This window comes from Bufo bufo, chromosome 2 (assembly GCF_905171765.1).
Source record: "Bufo bufo chromosome 2, aBufBuf1.1, whole genome shotgun sequence".
NCBI classification, from domain to species: domain Eukaryota; kingdom Metazoa; phylum Chordata; class Amphibia; order Anura; family Bufonidae; genus Bufo; species Bufo bufo.
The window spans coordinates 264,484,726-264,499,398 of NC_053390.1; the positions used below are offsets into that span (position 1 = coordinate 264,484,726).

Sequence of the window (14,673 nt, forward strand, 5' to 3'; positions counted from 1 at the left end):
TGATTAGCACCTAGAGGCTCCGTCTACCTTAACAAACTGCCGCCGCCCAGCGCGTCCCTCCAGCCCGCCCATCTCCTCCGGAATGCGATGCTCCTCGTATTCGGCGCATGCGCAGTGAATGTCTGATCGCTTCCCTGCTCAGACATCTCCACTGCGCCTGTTCCTCGGAGCACTATGACGTCATCGGCGCAGGCGCAGTGGAGATGTCTGAGCAGGGAAGCGATCAGACATTCACTGCGCATGCGCCGAATACGAGGAGCATCGCATTCCGGAGGAGATGGGCGGGCTGGAGGGACGCGCTGGGCGGCGGCAGTTTGTTAAGGTAGACGGAGCCTCTAGGTGCTAATCACGCCCCCATAGCACCTAGAGGCTCATTTGCATATCTATATAAGTTATTTTTTTAGCTAAACGGCTGCCCAATAAACAGTTATATTAGGATGGTTAGATAAAGCAGACACTAGCGGATCGCTAGTGTCTGAAAGCTAAATAGGTGAAACGAAGTGATAGAAACCCTTTAAAGAGGATAGCGGCCAGTACTGACCCCTGAGGTACTCCACTAGTGACAGTGACCCAATCTGAGTGTGTACCATTAATAACCACCTTCTGTTTTCTATCACTGAGCCAGTTACTTACCCACATACACACATTTTCCCCCAGTCCAAGCATTCTCATTTTATATGCTAACCTTTTATGTGGTACAGTGTCAAATGCTTTGGAAAATTCCTGATATGCGACATCCATTGATTCTCCGCAATCAAGTCTAGAACTTACCTCCTCATAGAAACTGATTTCTCATGAAGCCATGCTGATATGGCGTTATTTGCTTATTTTCATTGAGGTACTCCAAGATAGCATCTCTTAGAAAACCTTCAGTTTACCCACGACAAATGTTAAACTTAACGGCCTTTAGTTTCCGGGCTCTGTTTTTGGACCCTTTTTGAAAATTGCCACCACATTTGCTATGCGCCAATCCTGTGGAACACTCCCTGTCAGTATAGAGTCCTTAACTATCAGAAATAAGGGTCTGGCTATGACATTACTTACTTCTCTTAGGATATAGGGGTGCATGCCACCTGGCCCTGGTGATTTGTCTATTTTAATATTTTTAATATGTAATTCTTTCTATGTCACACAGGGCACTTTTAAAGGGAACCTGTCATCTCCAAAACACATTTTAAACCAACATCATTACCTTACAGTAGCCCCCAGTGTGTTCCTAATCATGTTTTTCATTCCTCCACTGGTTGTGGTATACTTTATAAAAACGCTGTTTTAATCTGTGTTTTCGCTATCCTCAGTCAGCTTGAAGTCAAGGGGGCAGCGGTCTCCTTGCTTCAAGTCGAGCTAAGCCCGCCCCTTACCCGTCCTCCCTTCACTGTGATTGGCATCCTGCTGTGAGGCTGGGATTGTGCAAATCTCGCACATGGACGGTGTGCTCCTTGTCACTGTGCAATCCTGTCTCCGGCACCCGCACTTAACAGGCCGTTTTCCTCTCTCTGCGCATGCGCGCTGTGGAAAAGCCCGACGCATACGCAGAGAGAGGCGAGTGGCCTGTTGAGTGCGGGTGCTGGAGACGGGATCGCGCAGTGACAAGGAGCGCACCGCACATGTGCGAAACTTGCACAATCCCAGCCTGACAGCAGGATGTCAATCACAGTGAAGGGAGGACGGGTAAGGGGCAGGCTTAGCTTGACTTGAAGCAAGGAGGCTGCTGGTGTGGCTTGTGGTACAGGTAGTATTTCAGAAAATACTATCTTTCGGGGTCCTTGCCCTGAGCTTATGACCGAAGTCCCTCAAATCAGTTTAAAGGGATTCTGTGTTTGTCAGGTATATTGCGGACATGCTAGCAGCGATCTAGCCGTGCATGTCCGCATCTCTATAGGGTAAAAAGAGGTGACAGAATCCCTTTAAGGACGCTCCACCTATCTATAACTTTGTCATTGGTTCTAATGTGGACCATGACCGCTGGATCTTCTCCAGCCCCTCCCAGTAATCTATCAACCCAATCCGCGATATGTCGAACTAGAATGCCAGGAAGACAACCAATGATCCCGATCTTTGCGACAGATCGCCCTATCTGTCTCCCACTACCTGCCCTGCTGTCCTGGTCCCCTACTTACTGAAGCTGACATTCCCCTGACTGGCAGAGGAAATGTCCAGCTGCAGCAGTGCTCTCTCTGAACTGACATCCCCCTCATCGGACAACCTTGTAAACTTGTTGGAGTATGTCGGATCAGGGGCAGCCTCCCTGGCACTCTTCCCTCTACCCAGCTTTCTAACTGTTAGGGTGCATTCACACGACTGTAAGTGTTTTGCTGTCCACAAATTGCGGATCCGCAAAACACTGATACTGGCCGTGACATGGCCGGCACTATATAGAGAATGCCTATTCTTGTCCGCAACCGCGGACAAGAATAGGACATGCTCCATATTTTTTGCTGGGCCGCATCTTTTTTGCTGTCCGCATCTTTTGTGGCCCCATTGAAATTAATTTAGTCCGCACCCGTTCCACAAAATCGCGGAATGTATGCGGATCCATTTATACGGTCGTGTGAACGCACCCTTACCCAGCTAGCTACCTCACTTTCCTGGGCCTCTATACTACCACCCTCCCCCACATCTAGCTCATAGAGTGCCTGCCCCGTGAGCAGTAAACTCTTTTTTCCAAATTGGCCACGCTTCTCAGTGTTGAAACTCGCTTGTTTAGATACTCAATGTGCGATTCCAAACGGGCAATTTGCTCACATTTTGAACAAAGATATTCACCCTCAAACGGCTGTTCCAGGACTGCATACATTTGTCAAGATGTGCACTGAACTGCGCTGTCAATATTGGAACACATATTAAAGGGTATTACGCAAGAAAAGAGAGATACAATAATACAGTGCAATGAAAAGAAAATAATTTACTATAGTCCCTTCCTAAAGTCCCTGAATCTCAAGTCGCTTAATCTAAAATCACACACTTAATACAGACAGACACTATTAAACACGCGAACGCTCACAAACTCTTGTTGTTTGCTTCTATAGGTGCTGCTCCCAAACAATTTCAAATCTGACTGCTGTTTTTTTTTGTTTTTTTCCCTCTGGATTTTAAATATATCATCTTTTAGATTTAGTGGCCCAAAATAGAATTATGTGGGATATCATCTTTATGTATTGATTTATAGCTAATTGTAATCCTGTGTGCAGAGTTGGGGCTCATGCACACGACCGTGTGCTGGCCGGGCTTGTGCTATGGACCGCAAATTGCAGTCCCAAATGCACGGGCTCTGACTTTGGGGCCGCTTCATGCTGATCGCGGACCCATTCGCTTGAATGGGGTCCACGATCTGCATCCGATAGTCCGCACCGCAAAAAAGTAGTGCATGCTGCACTGCTTTTTTGCAGTGCGGAGGCACTGACAGAAAACCAACGGAAGCACTCCATAGTGCTTTCGTGGGCTTCTGATCCGTGCCCCTGTTCCGCACCGCATCTCGCGAGCAACGGCCGTGTGCATGAGCCCTTATAGTTACATCAGAAGAACAATTGTTACTTAAAGGGAGTCCGTCACGTCACTTTCACTAATATGGTGAAAGCCCAGCTGGGTGTGCTTTTGCTTTGGGCACTTGAAACCGCAAACCCCGCCCGGCTTGGCCCTTGGGAGGCGTTTTTCAGCAGAATAAGTGCTTTAACTGGATAGGCAATAAAAAACACAAAGTGCAATTTTCTGTAGGGTAGTGCTGTTTGTTATATTGGTAAAAATTACATGACAGATTCCCTGGTTTCCAATATTTTACTATTGATGGCTTATCCTCAGGTTAGCCTATAAATACCTGATCAGCAGGCACCCTACACCACCTCCGATCATCTGTTTTTGGTCGCTTTGGAGCTGGAACTAACCAGCATCATACATTGTATAGTGCCAAAGCTATCCCGATGTGAGCCATCAGTAGTAAAATCCTGGTATTTTGATTGATTTTTTTTATTTATTTTTGTCACCTTAGGAAGCTGGATCTGGTCCGTCTCGTGTTGCTTATATAGAGGATCTGAGTGGCAATGGAACATTTTTAAATCAAGAGTTACTTGGATGTGGGAGGAGATTACCTTTAACAAATAATGCTGAAATTGCAATTTCATTAAAAACAAATAAAGGTACTGCACTCTTATATTGGTACTAATATAATATCTTGTTTGACCATGTAACCAGGTAAAGAGAATTCACTAGATCTGGGTCTACTAAGTCCCAGTAGCTCATGCAGTTACCTGGTGATCATGTGATCAGAGGGAGAGTAGCAGGAAGGGTCGTGGCCACTTCCTGATCCATAGACAAGGTGCTTATTGAGTCAGGAAGGCTGGGGTGGAGGTAAACTGTCTTTGACAGCTTAAAACTGTCTCCCTGTAGCTGCAGATGTCTTAATCAACACATCGTAAGCACGTTCTGCATGTAGTTCAACTGTAGTGCATGGATATTTAAGAAACTTTGATTTAAAGCCTTATTTTATCTAGGTTATGTCCCATCGTACCACAAGATGGCAGCACAATCTATAAGTGACAACAAATGTCAGTATTTTTTGCACGATCAATCCCATCTTAATCTGTGTTCACCCTTATGAGCTATCATGTTCTTGTTTCTGACAGTCAGAACAGTTTCTGCACTTGTCAAGTATAAAATGCAGAACCCTGAACGCAAATTTATTGAGTGTCGGGGGTAATTGATAATGACAGACTAATAATTATGACTGGCCATAATGCCATTGCCAATGCTTCTATTGCAATTCTTAGTTGAGAAGATCACTACTTTTGACTTGAACATGAAGAAAACCCAGAGGAACCATTTTGTAAGTCTGCCAGTAACCTTTTGTATCTATAATACAATGGATCTGGCACAGTGTCATGTCTCCTATTATCCACACCGCCGCTGTGAATTGCTCCTGAAATATTTATAATGTAATTGGTTTACATGCTTACTATGACATGCATACAGTGCCTTGCAAAAGTATTTACCCCACTTGACTTTTTTTCGTGTTACATTACAGCCTTAAGTTCAATGTTTTGTTAATCTGAATTTTATGTGATGGATCAGAACACAATAGTGTAAGTTGGTGAAGTGATGAAAATATATAAATCAAACTATTGTTTAGAAATTGAAAACAGAAAATTGGCATGTGCGTATGTATTCACCCCCTTTGTTAGGAAGCCCATAAAAAGTTCTGGTGCAACCAATTGCCTTCAGAAGTCACATTATTAGTGAAATGATGTCACCTGTGTGCAATCTAAGTGTCACATGATCTGTCATTACATATAGACACCTTTTTTGAAAGGCCCCAGAGGCTGCAACACCTAAGCAAGAGGCATCACTAACCAAACGCTGCCATGAAGACCAAGGAATTCTCCAAACAAGTAAGGGACAATGTTGTTGAGAAGTACAAGTCAGGCTTAGGTTATAAAAAATATGCAAATGTTTGATGATCCCCAGGAGCACCATCAAATCTATCATAACCAAATCGAAAGTACATGGCACAACAGCAAACTTGTCAAGAGGCGGCCGCCCACCAAAACTCACGGACCGGGCAAGGAGGGCATTAATCAGAGAGGCAGCACAGAGACCTAAGGTAACCCTGGAGGAGCTGCAGAGTTCCACAGCAGAGACTGGAGAATCTGTACATAGGACGACAGTAAGCCGTACGCTTCATAGAGTTGGGCTTTATGGCGGAGTGGCCAGAAGAAAGCCATTACATTCAGCTAAAAAAAAAATGCCACGTTGTGAGCAAAGGTCGCAATAATGCCTTTACAAGCGGCATAGACGCCTGTTCAGGCCATTTAACTCCCTGGAAAAAGTCTAAGGCGTACCAATACGCCTTAGACTTTTCCCTGCTTTTCATCAGCATAGGGCGCGCTGTGAACGGCACAGGCAGCGCAGCGATGCTGCCTGTGCCTGCAATAACCAATAACAAGGCTCCTTACAGCAAGGAGCTTTGCTATTGGTTGGTTCGGGCGGGCACCAGAGCGATACAGCGCCCTGCCGCAGGGGAAGCTGGAAGGAGGAGGGGCTGGCTCCTGGGGGCGAAGGAAGCAAGCAGTGCCGGGCGCGCTGCGCAAGGACCCCTAGAAGCATGGTGGCGGATGAGCTGAAGACTACAGCCAGGGAGCGATGACGAGTATGACAGCGCAGTCATAAAGCCACTTTTACTTTTCTTCCCCTACAACCTGAACCAGTAAGTTTTGTGACAAGACGCAGAGCGCGGGATTTCTATTAATAACCCCCTGGAAGCCAAATTCCATTAGTTCTGGATTTACCTGGAGGTTCAGTGCAGTTGACACTGCGCTATGCCTGGACCCGATAATCGTAGTCACACCTAGCAGTGGAGATGTGGGCAGTTTTCTCGAGGCAGGGAGACAGGAGGAGAGGCTCTGGCAGATCTGTGGTTGCGCAGGACGACAGGACTACAACCCCCACAGAGCAGATTCTCTTCCTCATTCTCCATGATACTACATCTCTCTAAATAATGGGCAAATATAGTAGAAGAGTCTTCAGCCTGGAGCAGTCACTTCCCAAGTCCAGGGTTTCTCTGCTCGGCCAGAGGGTCCATGCACAGACGCTATGCAAACGTATCCATCATCCCACTGAGTCAATGGTAAAAATTTACGCTGCCCGAACTGGTTACACCAACTCTCCTGTCACACAGAAGGGTCCTGCGCACACAGACAAGGGTCTTCTTGATGGGGCAGTCCCTCTAGTTCTTACTGCCCTGTGCATTACTCACATACACCAGTCACCGAGCAAAGAAACACCCAGTGCAGCACACGCCATGACCACCGCATTAACACATGTAGCCAGGATCCAGCTCACATTCATGTCTGCAGCTCTGAAGGAATGATGGTGGTTGCAGTTCCCCTTCATAAATACCCACCTCTTAAGCCCCGTTCACATCACTGCTATTTATTTCTGTTCTGCTCATCTAATGGAGCAGAACAACGAAAATAACGAAAGTGCTGGATCGGGTACATAAGGGTGAGTTTTTGTCATATGTTCAATGTACACAAAAAACGTATACATTAACGGACGCCTCAGATAGATGCCGTACTGGGGCATCCGTCACTATGGAGTTCCATTGCAAAAAAAATGCTTAGTGTACCACGTTTTTCCATCCTGCAAAGTCCAGCAAAAAAAAGTATAGGCTGAAGTATAGTTTTTTCTCGTGCATGGCATTGGGGGACACAGCACCATGGGTATATGCCCAGCTGCCACTAGGAGGCTGACACTAGAAACAAAAAAGTGTTGGCTCCGCCCAGGTGGGCTATACCCCTCTGCAAGAGCCGAGATACACCAGTCTAGTTCTAGTGTCCGTAGGAGGCAGACATGACCTGTTTTGCAGGTCATCCTGCTAATTTAATTTTTTATTTTTTTCTCATTTTTTTTTTTCTACAGGTTTCTTCCTGATGCAGGGGTGGCTCCATCGTGTTCCACTTTAGTTGCCCCCCTGCGGGCGCGTACTCAGATACCCGGCAGCCACCCAGTCCCCACTTATCTGCTTCCGCAGTGGAATTCCGGCGGACCCACGGCTCCCGTGTTGAGTCCGCCGAGGGGGTGGTCATTGCTGCGCCTGAAAACGTCGGAAGGTGAGTATGGCAGTATCCTGTACTCCCCCTCCCCCCACCACCCTGTGTCTCCTTGTGTCCTGGCCCCCTTTTTAGTTTAGCAGAGGTGTTCCTCCAACTTAGGGGGCACTGCACGCTTGCCTGGGCATCTTTTTTGCGTGGGGAAAACTTCTTTTTGGGGCACCCTTGTTTCTAGGGCCTGGCCCTTTAAGACGGCCGGTTCTGTTCTATCGGCTCCTTCCCGTACTAACGGGTTTCCTCTTGCTCCTACCTGGCCTTCCGGGCGCTACCGCGATCGCGGGCGTCCTTTTCCGACAGCTTTTTTCTACTCGAGGCCCCGGCTTTTCTTCAGCCTAGGCCGCGGGTCACATGGGGCGGAGCTCCGTCTCCGCCTTCTGCCTTCCCGGGCTTTTCTCCTCTCCCTCCCCTCTGTGGGTGGCGCCCTGGGAGGCGCGTTTTTTCTTACCTATCCAGCACCAGCGCGGGCTGCTGGGGGGGGGTGTCTTCCTCTACTACCGGCTCCTGTCCTGCCTGCAGCTGTCGCATCTTACAGCTTCTCCTGCGACTCGGCTCTCTGGACGTGCTTCTGTGGGACACAGCACCTTGGGTCTGGTAGGCAGCCTCTGGCTGACTCTTTTTTGCTTTGCAGGCTCCTCCATCCGCCCTCATGTCTTCTTCTGGTCGGGCCCCCACTCCCCCTGCCGCCATTTCCACTCATTACGCCTGTTCCGTGTGTAATAGGAAGTTCCCATGTGGTCAGTCTTCCTCTCTCTGCGTGCAGTGCCTTCCTCCCAGGCCCACCCAGTCCGCCCCTGCGGCCCCCTCTGTCGGTCCTTCCGGAATGGGCTGCTACCCTATCCCAGGCCATAGGTAACCTTGCCAGCCTCTCCCAATCCCTAGCGCAGTCCTTGGACCGCTTGCCCGCTCAGATTGCGGCCGCCTCGGGCAGGGACCCCCCCGCCGGGGATATCCGTTCCCGCTCTGGTACGAGGTCCAGCAAGCGACCTCGCACAGCCTCGGCCGGGTCCCATTCTTCCTCAGCTACCCCGGATCACTCCCCGGTTAGGTCTGAGTCGGGCGAAATTTCTTCTTCAGCCGCTTCCGCCGTTCCTGGGGACTCCTCCGCTTCTGATTCTGAATCAGAGCGGTGCTCGGCGATGTCTGCGGGCATTCAGGACCTCATCAAAGCCGTCCGTGACGCGCTCCATGTGCAGGACGTTCCCTCCTCCTCCTCCCTGGAGTCAGTGTCCTTCCGACGGGCTAGACGTTCCACTGTGGTCTTCCCGAATCACGAGGATCTGGACGCGCTTCTGGCTAAGGAGTGGCGTCATCCTGATCGGCGCCTTCATCTTACCAAGGCCTCTGACGTCCCCTATCCCTTTTCTGAGGAATCTGTCAATACCTGGACGGTTCCTCCTCAGGTAGACCCTCAGGTTGCTCCCCTGGCGAAGGCTACTACCCTTCCCCTGGCTGACGCGGCTTCCTTGTCTGATCCCGCTGACAAACTCTTTGGCCAAGTCTGTTTTCATCGCAGCGGGTGCCGCCATCCGCCCTGCGTTTGCCGCCTCCTGGGTGGCTAAGGCCTGCGCTATCTGGGCAAAGCAGCTTGTTCGCGCCTTACCCCCAGACTCTGATCAAGGGGAACTGGCAGTGCTTGCCTCTCAAATTTACCAGGCGTCCAAATTTCTTTGCGATGCCTCTATGGAATCGGCCCGCCGATCCGGCCGTGCAGCCGCTAACTCTGTGGCCATTCGCCGCACCATCTGGCTTCGTTCTTGGGCGGCAGATTCCGCCTCCAAGAAGGCTCTGATTTCCCTTCCCTTTCTCGGTGGGAAGCTCTTTGGGAAGCGTTTGGAGGAGCTCATCTCGGAGGCCACTGGCGGTAAGAGCTCTCTTCTTCCTCAGAATCAGCCTCGCCGCCGTAGCTTTCCAGGGTCGTCCTCCCGGGCGCAGTCCTTTCGGGCCCCCCCCCCCGCCCGATCTGACAAGAAGGCATCCAGGCCTTCCTTTAAGGCCAAGCCCTCCTGGCATGCCAAGCCCAAACCTGCTCGCCCCCAGTCCACTAAACCTCCTTCCGCATGACTCTGTCAAGGTGGGAGGGCGTCTGCTCGCCTTTCAGGATGTCTGGCAAGCAAGTGTAGAAGACGCTTGGGTTCTGGAGGTAGTCTCCTCCGGATACAGGATCGAATTTTCCGATCTTCCGCCGGAACGGTTCTTCCTGACGTCCCCCCTCCAGGGCAGAAGATTTTTTTCAGGCCATTCGTTCCCTTCGCTCTCTAGGGGTCATCGTTCCGGTTCCAGAATCAGAACGCTTTCGGGGGTTCTATTCGAATCTGTTCACGGTTCCCAAAAAGGACGGTTCGCTCCGTCCTATCCTGGACCTGAAGGCGCTGAATCATTTTGTCCGGGTCCGTCACTTTCGTATGGAATCCCTCCGGTCGGTGATCGCCTCCTTGGAATCAGACGAGTTCCTATCGTCCATCGACATTCAGGACGCCTACCTCCACGTCCCCATTGCCCTCTCCCACCAAAGGTTCCTTCGCTTCGCGGTAGGTTCTCTTCATTTCCAATTCGTAGCCCTGCCCTTCGGCCTGGCCTCTGCTCCGAGGGTCTTCACCAAGGTGTTGGCGCCTCTCATGGCCCTTCTACGTGCCAGGGGGGTCGCTTTGGTACCTTACCTGGACGACCTTCTGATTCGGGCCCCGTCGTCGGAGGACAACCTGTCCAGCCTGAACATCACCCTCTCAGCTCTTGCTCAGTTCGGGTGGCTCGTCAACCACTCCAAGTCCTCCCTCGTCCCGTGCCAGAGGATGCCCTTCCTGGGCATGATTTTCGTCACTCGCCTCGGGCGGGTGTTTCTCCCCCCAGAGAAGATTGCCTCCCTTCAGGCGGGGGTGACGCTTCTCCGCGGCCCGTCCACCTTGACTGTCAGGACGTGTATGCGCGTCCTGGGGAGGATGGTGGCTTCCTTCGAAGCCATTCCCTATTCCCAATTCCACTCCCGGGACCTTCAGTTGTTTCTCCTATCCAGGTGGGACAAGTCCCAGGCAGGTTTCGATCGCCTGGTTCGTCTCCCTCTCCAGCTTCGCCAGGACCTCTCCTGGTGGCTGCTTCCTCGGACGGTGTCCCTGGGCCGTTCCTTTCTTCCCCCCAGTTGGCGGGTGATCACGACGGACGCCAGCCTCTCGGGTTGGGGAGCGGTCCTCGGCTCTCTCACAGTCCAGGGTCTTTGGTCTGCTCAGGAGTCCTCCCTGCAGATAAATGTGCTCGAGCTCAGGGCAATTTTCCTGGCACTGTCTCACTGGACCCCACGTCTTCACGGTCTCCCGGTCCGGGTTCAAACAGACAATTCCACCGCCGTGGCTTATCTGAACCACCAAGGGGGCACCAGGAGCGTGATGGCCTTGCAGGAAGCCTCCCATATCCTGCGCTGGGCGGAGACCCACGTTCCCGTCCTCTCCGCGGTACACATTCCCGGGGTCGACAATTGGGCGGCAGACTTCCTCAGTCGTCAGCTAGTCGACCCGGGCGAATGGTCTCTACACCCAGAGGTGTTCCACCAACTTTGTCACTGATGGGGAACTCCGGACGTGGATCTTTTCGCGTCACGTCTCAACCACAGGATCCCGCGCTATGTCGCGCGGACCAGAGACCCTCAGGCTTTCGCGGTAGACGCCCTAGTTCTGCCTTGGTCTCAGTTCAACCTTCTGTACCTGTTCCCCCCCCATTCCCCCCATTCCCCTCCTGCCCCGAGTGCTCAAGCGTCTCAAGGCAGCCCGGGTGTCGGCAATCCTGGTGGCTCCGGATTGGCCCCGCAGGGCGTGGTACGCAGATCTAGTGTTTCTGCTCGCCGACGTCCCGTGGCGACTTCCTCTGCGCCACGATCTCCTTTCTCAGGGCCCTCTGTACCACCCGAATTTACCTCAGCTTCGTTTGACGGCGTGGCCGTTGAGACCGCCGTCTTGAAGTCCCGTGGCCTCTCGGATTCTGTCATTCAGACGATGCTTCACGCTCGCAAACCCCAGTCAGCCCGTATTTACTACCGGACTTGGAGAGCGTATTTTGCCTGGTGCGAGTCTGGGCGTTTCCGCCCTTTCCATTTCTCCGTCCCTAACGTTCTGCCCTTCCTTCAGGCCGGTTTTGAGAAGGGTCTTCGCCTGGCTTCTCTCAGAGGACAGATTTCGGCCCTCTCAGTCCTTTTCCAACGTCCCGTGGCCTCGCGGGCTCAGGTTAGGACTTTTCTACAGGGTGTCGCTCGCCGAGCCCCTCCCTTTCGTTTTCCAGTGGAGCCGTGGGACCTGAATCTCGTCCTTGACGCCCTTCAGTCTTCTCCCTTCGAGCCTTTGGCAGAAATATCTCTGTCGTTTGTCTCGTTCAAGGTGGCCTTCTTAGTGGCAGTCACCTCCATCCGCCGGGTTTCCGAACTGGCGGCGCTTTCTTGCCGTTCGCCTTTCCTGGTTTTCCATCAGGACAAGGTGGTGTTGCGTCCCGTTCCCTCTTTTCTTCCAAAGGTGGTTTCCTCGTTTCATATCAATGAAGAGATCGTCCTTCCCTCTTTCTGCCCTAATCCTTCTCACCCTAGGGAGAAATCCCTCCATTGCCTTGATGTTGTTCGGGCCCTTCGCCTGTACCTTCGCCTCACGGAACCCTTCCGTCGTTCGGATTCCCTTTTCGTGGTCCCGGCGGGTCCTCGTAGGGGTTTGCCTGCCCCCAAGGCCACCATCTCTCGCTAGGTTCGGCTGTCAAGGAGGCCTATATCGCAAAGGGCCGTGCTCCCCCTTCCAGGTTGACCGCTCATTCGACTAGGGCAGTTGGGGCTTCCTGGGCGGTGCGTCATCAGGCATCTGCTTCCCAGGTCTGCCGGGCCGCCACCTGGGCGTCAGTTCACACTTTCTCTAAGTTTTACCACATTTATTCTCTGGCTTCTGCTGACGCTAGCCTGGGGCGCAAGGTTCTGCAAGCAGCTGTGCTTTAGATTGGCGACATGGCGTTCTTCTTCCCTCCCTCAGGGACTGCTTTGGGACGTCCCATGGTGCTGTGTCCCCCAATGCCATGCAAGAGAAAAATGGATTTTTTTGTACTCACCGTAAAATCCTTTTCTCGTAGTAGGCATTGGGGGACACAGATCCCGCCCATTTTCTTATTGAGTTTCTTCTTGTTGTGGTCACGGCGATTTGTGGTCGTTGGGTTCCCCAGTTGAAGACTTGTTGGCGTTCAGTTTCTGTTTGTTCAGGTGTGTGGCGTTCCTACTGCTTTTGTACCGACTGGTGTATCTCGGCTCTTGCAGAGGGGTATAGCCCACCTGGGCGGAGCCAACACTTTTTTGTTTCTAGTATCAGCCTCCTAGTGGCAGCTGGGCATATACCCATGGTGCTGTGTCCCCCAATGCCTACTACGAGAAAAGGATTTTACGGTGAGTACAAAAAATCAATTTTTTTTTTTTACACAGTGGAACTCTATGGTGACTGATGCCACAGTATGGCATCTGGTAACATATATAATCTGCAACAGAGGCTCCAAACACAGATGTAGGCAAGTGAAGGCCTACGTATTATGTATTTGAATTACCGCAACTTTCATACTCATCCTCGGGTAAAAATACTCCTCAAAAATGGTCAGAGGAGTATTTTTACTCTTCCGGAAAAAATGTAGTGCGACCTCTGGTTGTGAGTTTGCGAAAAGGCATGTGGGAGACTCCCAAAATGTATAGAGGAAGGTGCTCTGGTCTGATGAGACTAAAATTGAACTTTTCGGCCATCAAAGAAAACGCTATGTCTGGCGGAAACCCAACACAACACATCACCCAAAGAAAACCATCCCCACAGTGAGACATGGTGGTGGCAGCATCATGCTGTGGGGATGTTTTTCAGCAGCCGGGACTGGGAAACTGGTCAGAGTTGAGGGAGAGATGGTGCTAAATACAGGGATATTCTTGAGCAAAACCTGTACCACTCTGTGCGTGATTTGAGGCTAGGACGGAGGACTACAACCCCTGTTCCAGCAGGACAATGACCCAAACACACTGCTAAAGCAACACTTGAGTGGTTTAAGCGGAAACATGTAAATGTGCTGGCTGGCATGGCTAAGGCCTCTTTCACACTTGCGTTGTTGGGATCCGGCGTGCACTTCCGTTGCCGGAGGTGCCCGCCGGATCCGGAAAAACGCAAGTGTACTGAAAGCATTTGAAGACGGAGCCGTCTTAAATGCTTTGTGTTACTATGGCACCCAGGACGCTATTAAAGTCCTGGTTGCCATAGTAGGAGCGGGGGAGCGGTATACTTACAGTCCGTGCGGCTCCCGGGGCGCTCCAGAATGACGTCAGAGCGCCCCATGCGCATGGATGACGTGATCCATGTGATCACATGATCCATGCGCTTGGGGCACCCTGACGTCACTCTGGAGCGCCCGGGGAGCCGCACGGACGGTAAGTATGCTGCTCCCCGCTACACTTTACCATGGCTGCCAGGACTTTAGCGTCCCGGCAGCCATGGTAACCACTCTGAAAAAGCTAAATGTCGGGTCCGGCAATGCGCCGAAGCGACGTTTAGCTTAAGGCCGGATCCGGATCAATGCCTTTCAATGGGCATTAATTCCGGATCCGGCCTTGCGGCAAGTCTTCAGGATTTTTGGCCGGAGCAAAAAGCGCAGCATGCTGTGGTATTTTCTCCGGCCAAAAAACTTTCCTTTCCGGAACTGAAGACATCCTGATGCATCCTGAACGGATTTCTCTCCATTCAGAATGCATTAGGATAAAACTGATCAGGATTCTTCCGGCATAGAGCCCCGACGACGGAACTCTATGCCGGAAGAAAAGAACGCAGGTGTGAAAGAGCCTTTAGTCAAAGCCCAGATCTCAATCCAATAGAAAATCTGTGGTCAGACGTAAAGATTGCTGTTCACAAGCGCAAACCATCCAACTTGAAGGAGCTGGATCACTTTTGCAAGGAGGAATGGGCAAAAATCCCAGTGGTAAGATGTGTCAAGCTCATAGAGACTTATCCAAAGCGTCTTGGAGCTGTGATTGCCGCAAAAGGTGGCTCTACAAAGTATTGACTTTAGGGGGGGGGGGGGTGAATAGTTATGCACATTGACT

General features: G+C 51.3%; 1 protein-coding gene across 1 annotated transcript in view; it reads left to right on the top strand.

Moving 5' to 3' along the window:
• CHEK2 (checkpoint kinase 2) overlaps positions 1–14,673 on the top strand; it is a 131,503-nt gene that overhangs the window by 40,024 nt on the left and 76,806 nt on the right. The window contains exon 4 of the mRNA XM_040416536.1: positions 3,986–4,133. Within this exon, the coding sequence (XP_040272470.1) occupies positions 3,986–4,133 (148 nt within the window). The remainder of the gene's footprint in view (positions 1–3,985; positions 4,134–14,673) is intronic.